Here is a 6,230-nt window from a genome sequence, read left to right as displayed (position 1 = left end):
AGTAAGTCAGCACAGTTCTTTGTTTTGTTTTGAGCATGTAAACGTGTTCGTTAATTTGTTCGTGTATGGAAAGAGCAATTTAAAAAGTACGTCAAATCAAGAAAGTATGAAAAATAATAAGCAAGATGTAACAGGAAAAGGAAAGAAACAAAAAAAATCTACATCATGTGACCACTTGTTGTCCGGGGAACGCATTTGAAACGGATGCGCTCAACCAATCAGATGCTCGGAGAATTCCGGACCCAGCGAATCAGCTTGTAGCGAGCGAGGATTTAAACCAGGACGCCGAACCCTAAAAACTACTCTGCATCATTCTCCATTACGAGTGTCCGTGGTTTGTGTTGAAGCAACGCATATTTCGAAATGGCTCTCCGAGTAACCAGAGTACGTATTTTGTCTTTTATTTCTGCTTTTGTTGCCTATAACTGGAAATGCGTTTTAATGTGTCTTTATTTAATGTTTGTAATTTAAAATCACTATAATGTTAAATGCCCTCGTGCGTTGCTGTGGGGGCTGCTCGTGCAACCTTTCCATAATAGGAATTCGACTAACGTAAACTGAGCAACCCATTATTGGTAATAACGTGCAGTGTAATTTAACGCTGAATGTGTTTTAATTTTTTTTTACTGCAGAACCGCTTGGCTTCCACCAGGACTGACCTCGGTGGTAAGGCCTGCTCGGTCGCTGGGCCCACCAAGCCTCGAGCGGCGCTGGGCGAAATCGGAAATCTCGCAGTTAACAAAGAAGTCACGTTACAGAAAAAGGTAAGAATATGACATAATTATGAAACCTCGTGAGTTTACCGTAATTTACCTCCTGACTGAAAATGAAGTAACGTTATATAATATCTAAAGGGCAATTCATAGTGCTACAATACAAACGCACTGTTAGCCATGCAAAAAAAGCTAACCAATGCTTTGTGGGCTGGTTAACTTGATACACTTGAGTTGGGACATTGTATATCTTTTGGGGATTTTCTTGTCTGCATGTAAGTAAAACCTTAAAGTTGTATGCAAATTGAGTAACAGCTGTGCCCATATAAGGCTTAACGCTAAATGTAGTAACGTTAGAGCAAAAGGATGACCATTTGGACTGGCACCAGTCCAGTGCCAGTAACGTTGCCTTAAATGCAAGCACTTACATTTGAGTAAGTAGCTACTGTAGGGGTGCATTTATTTTTGGAAAATGGCCAAATGCTCTTTACATTTCAAAGTGCCCCAGATCAGTCAAAACTGGATGATTATAAAAGTATCCATTTTAGTGGAATTCAGAGGTTTACTGTTGAGAAAGTTCAAACTAATTTTCTATCTACCATTTTCCATTTCAGAATGTCAAGATGGAGCCTACTAAAAAGATTGAACCTGCTAAAAAGACCACCAAAGTTGTCAAAGCAGTTGTACCACAAGAAAAGGTTGTTCCTGTTAAACCTGAGCCTGAGGTGAGTTATATAGCTATCTGGCCATCCAGACAAATGTCTGCTGGGTGTGGTGCATTGGTTTGAACTCAAATGTTGGAATTTCCACTGTTCCAGGTTCTCCCTGAACCGGCATCCCCGACTCCAATGGAGACTTCTGGCTGTGCTCCTGCTGACCTCTGTCAGGCTTTTTCTGATGTCATTCTCGACACTGCTGTCAGGGATGTGGATGCTGATGACTTTGACAACCCCATGCTCTGCAGTGACTATGTGAAGGACATCTACAAGTACCTCAGACAGCTTGAGGCATGCAAAACAATTCTAAATGCTAAATCTATCTGGTATCCCCCTGCCCCAAACATGCACGTTTGGGTTTAACCAGTTTCCGTCTCCTCAGGTTGAGCAGAACGTCAGGCCCACTTATCTGCAGGGTCAAGAGGTGACTGGTAACATGCGGGCCATTCTCATTGACTGGCTTGTGCAAGTGAGCCTAAAGTTCCGTCTCCTGCAGGAGACGATGTACATGACTGTGGGAGTCATTGACCGCTTTCTTCAGGTGAGTGACTGTATCAGTTACCTCTTCTGCATGAAACGCAGTTACTTTATAGCAAAACAAATCCTGGCTGCCTACTGACATGCTACATGCCACCCCAGTTTCTAAAATGTGCATGTGATTGCACCCAACAGGACCACCCAGTCCCCAAGAAGCAGCTGCAGCTGGTTGGTGTGACTGCCATGTTCCTTGCTTCCAAATACGAGGAGATGTATCCCCCGGAGATCTCGGACTTCGCCTATGTGACGGACAGGGCCTACACCACTGCCCAGATCAGGGACATGGAGATGACTATTCTCCGGACACTCAAGTTCCAACTAGGCCGCCCTCTTCCCCTGCAGTTTCTCAGAAGGGCCTCAAAGATTTATGAAGTTTGTAGCTGCATCTTAAAACCAGCCAAAACCTAGATTCAGTCAGTACTCAATCAATTGCCCAGCTGCTAACATCTAATCCCCACTGGTCTCACCTCAGGTAACTGCTGAGCAACACACCCTGGCAAAATACCTCCTGGAGCTCACCATGGTTGACTATGAAATGGTTCACTTCCCACCTTCCATGGTGGCGAGTGCTGCTCTGGCTCTTACCCTCAAGATCTTGAATGCTGGCGACTGGGTAAGTAACTTCTGGTTGCCCTGTCTACTCGATATCATTTTTTTTTTTTTTTTTTAAATCTAAGCTATTGGCTTAAAGCCTAACTATGGAATGCAAGGAGTTGAGGCTGCATAACACAGACCTAGTAAAAGCTACTCCTTAAATTTGATACAAGGGATGCCTAACCTTTGTGCACCTTGGTAATGCTAATGGAATACATTTTAGCAAAGGTGTTTTTGATCCCACAGCAATTAATCTTGGCACACCCTGCCTGTAGTTTAACATTTTCCACCACATGTGCCAATCTTTTCCTGGTTCCGCTAGGGATATTGCTGTTTTATGGAGCATTGGCACAATGCATCACAAAGGTTGTTGCCAATTGACTTATCCCAGAATGGAAAAAAAATGCATCTAGTAGGCCTATACAGAAATGTTGCACAAAACTTAAATTTAAAGGGTTAACATTCTAAATGTTGGGTAGTTTTGATCAGGACTGGTTAAAAGTAGGAAATTGTGACTTTTTTTTAGCAACTCTTAAAATGATGCACTAGGTTTAAAGATGGGTTACAAGATATCTAATCTTGATCTGGACTGGTTTAACTCAAAGGAATTAAGTAACACAAGGAATTTGCATTGGTAACGATAAAAGGCTAGTTTAGTGCTGTAGGACATGTTTAACTGTAATCTCTCTCCTCAGGATGTGACACTGCAGCACTACATGGACTACACTGCAGAGAGTTTGATTCCTGTGATGGCACACATTGCCAAGAATGTTGTGAAGGTGAACGATGGTCAGACCAAGCACTTGGTAAGTAACGCGCTTTGTCACTTCGCTGAACTCTTTGACCAGAAGCCATATCGCTTAGTGCATACGTGCTTAAGTGGATCTGTAATGTCGGCCACAAGAACCCAAATATGAAGAGCTGTGATCTTTTTTAACTCGGTCTTTCTCTAACATGCAGGCGATCAAAGGCAAATATTCCACTTCAAAGCAGATGAGGATTGCCACCATCTCACAGCTCAAGTCTTCAATGGTGAAGGAACTTGCAAAGCAGACTGCTCAGTGAGGAGATGAAATGTTTTTGCCACCATGTGTTAATTTGTACAGTTGTAACTTAATGTGACCGAAGGAGCTGCTGCATGCCAAGGACTATGCTGTTTGCTTGTTAACAAACAAATGGTGTTTACTTTTACAGACTTCAAAGCATGCTCCAAGTTTGGTTTTATATTTTTTTTAAATCTGAAAGCTGGCCCTCCAGACCTTTCATAGCTCACACAAAATGGCAGTCTTGGAACCATGTCACCTTATCAGACTTTTTCACTCGACACGAGATTAAGTCGGCTACTGATGACTTCCTCTCTAATGCAACCCTTCTATTTTCACAACGCTGAGTTTGTTAATGCACTACTTGCTGACATTGGCTGAAATCTTGACTGTGGGGTCGTCAATCACAATATTTGAATATCCTGCACGCACATCTTGCTGACTGTTTATGCCAAGTCATAAATGTATATCCCTGCACAAGTTATTCTTATAGCTTAATGTAACTGCTGCCAAGTGGTTGCACATTTAAAACTTGTGGCATGCTTTAAGAAGGGGGAGGCCATGGGTGTGGGTTTTTTACAATGTGTGAAATGTACAGCAATACTTAACTGATTTTTTTTTTTGGACTTGTTTTAAAGCTTCTAATTAAATGGTCCTGACCAGAAATGTGCTCACTTGTCTCATGTTCCTCACCACTAGAGGTTGCTCTAAGCTTAAAGGTTCTTTCCCTCAAGTGTCACCTTTGAGCTAGAGACTCTGGGTTAAGTCACATGGGGAAAATGTTTAACTCCAGGGCCAGATGGCTGTCACCTGCTATAAAGAAGGCAAAAGGTCTTGCCCTTGTGGTAACATTGAGTTGTAATACATGTCTTTGCCACACTGCTCTAGTAACTGTCAAATGGAGCTAGACTCTGACATGCCACTTGGCCTATGTGCCAACATCCCCCAAAATGTTGGGTCATCTAGTATTACATCCTACAGTACCAATCTGTCAGTCTGGACAAATTGCAAAGCTGGCCTTTTTTTTTTTTTTTTAGTTCTCTCTTCTCTCTGAAACCATAACGAGTTATCCCCATCAAGACAATTCTGTTAAAGAACAGGGCAGTGTAGGAATCTGGTGTTCACTAATCTTAATCTATTCTTACACTACGCTATGTCCAGAGACTGTTTAGCTGACAAACTGCTAAATTTGAATCGTCCCATATTCTGGACTGCTCTACTTGCAAACCAAGGATCCTCAACAATGCCAAGTAAATGTAGTCTTCAATACTCTGCGTTGATCAGGCAAACAAACTTACTCTAGAGTATTTGATTTAGAGCTGCAAAGAAATATTAGATGTCATACTATTTTGATAATGGATTTCTCTTATGAAAAGTTAAAATTCTCATTCTAGCTTTAATTTTCTAGTTTCTTCACTGTGAAACTTGTAGACAAGACATTTGGGGATTTTCTTGGGCTTTGGAAAACTGACTTCACAATTTTCTGACATTTTATGGACTAAACAACCTAAAATTAACAGATTAATTGACTATAAAAAAAAATCAGTTGCAGCCCTTATTAGATTTCTTTAGTGAATAGCATAGTAGTAAAGAACATCCCCCATGATAATGTTAGGGAGGACCTATAGATGGCGATATAGTCATTTGCCAGTCCAGTCAGAGACTGAGGGAAAATGATACAAAGGCACAAAAACTAAAATTCAGGGCTTTTGAGAAAAAATTGGAGCTGAAGGCCCCCCTCCCTTACTCCACCCATGGGCTCCAAATACAGAATTCAGTAAAGATCTCTAACAGGGCAAGGCCTTTCTTAGACCATGGCAGACCATTCTGACTTGTAAAGGTAGGGAAAGCACAGGTGTTACTATAATGATGGCTTGTAACTGTTTCGGTGAGCCAGCATGCACAATACCAGGTCCCCTGGAATTAAAGGAGCTAAATGGAATTCAACCATCATTCATTTTGTTCTATGTCAATGTCTTGTGAAAAAGACATTTGAGCAGGGCAACTTTATGGTAACTGGAGTTGCCAGTTGTTGAATATTTGTCATAAAATGAAGTACCTTGACTTTTACTTTCAGGTATTTAGTTTGCTGGCTTGGCAAAAACATTCTGGCTTTTTTCTGCAGTTTAATTTCCAGAAAATTCACCATATCAGAAAATGTGACTAATCAATGGCCAACCCATTCAGATGAGTGTTGTGACTTTGTCAGTGGCATAGATAATCTTTAAAAATTGTAAGACTCACGTAAACCGCAGATGCAAAGGCTCCTCGCAACTTCAATTACATTACAACAAGCCTCGCCTATTTAAAGCTAAAGGATGGAGCAAAGTGGGAGCTATTATCACTTAAACCCATTCACAGCTGAGACCCTGGGGGGGACCAGGCCCCCCTAAACATCCTACTACCCCCAGGGGGACGCCAGGAGAGCTTTGCTGTACAAGACCACCTGCCATCTGTATGACTTGAGTCACTGTGTACATCATCCGGATCATAAGGCCATCACTCATAAAGGCCTGCTGGATAACAGCTTGGATGCATCTGTTGGAGTATAGGCTGAGACCAAAAATCATTAGCACATGTCAAAAAAACAATGATACATTTAGGAGACGTAAATACATGAAAAGGAC

The 6,230-nt window shown here is 41.7% G+C and overlaps 1 protein-coding gene across 1 annotated transcript; it reads left to right on the top strand.

The window, feature by feature from the left end:
* The first annotated feature begins 272 nt into the window (after positions 1-272).
* On the top strand, positions 273-4,269 carry ccnb1 (cyclin B1). Its single transcript, XM_078271994.1, has 9 exons — positions 273-384; positions 633-764; positions 1,328-1,438; positions 1,532-1,720; positions 1,812-1,970; positions 2,102-2,338; positions 2,439-2,579; positions 3,256-3,366; positions 3,521-4,269. Exons 1-9 carry the CDS (start codon positions 364-366, stop codon positions 3,623-3,625), a joined length of 1,206 nt encoding a protein of 401 aa, XP_078128120.1. The 5' UTR covers positions 273-363; the 3' UTR covers positions 3,626-4,269.
* Positions 4,270-6,230: the final 1,961 nt, after the last annotated feature.

This window comes from Sander vitreus, chromosome 16 (genome assembly GCF_031162955.1).
Source record: "Sander vitreus isolate 19-12246 chromosome 16, sanVit1, whole genome shotgun sequence".
NCBI lineage: Eukaryota > Metazoa > Chordata > Actinopteri > Perciformes > Percidae > Sander > Sander vitreus.
Note: the sequence above shows the minus strand (reverse complement) of the source record. Positions and strands in the feature narration are given on the sequence as shown.

Excerpts from the sequence above, each read along its gene's own strand:
- ccnb1 (XM_078271994.1), top strand. The coding sequence starts at position 364 with ATGGCTCTCCGAGTAACCAGA. Across the intron at positions 765-1,327 it reads AAGTCACGTTACAGAAAAAG|AATGTCAAGATGGAGCCTAC; the intron begins GTAAGAATATGA and ends TTTCCATTTCAG. Across the intron at positions 2,580-3,255 it reads TCTTGAATGCTGGCGACTGG|GATGTGACACTGCAGCACTA; the intron begins GTAAGTAACTTC and ends CTCTCTCCTCAG.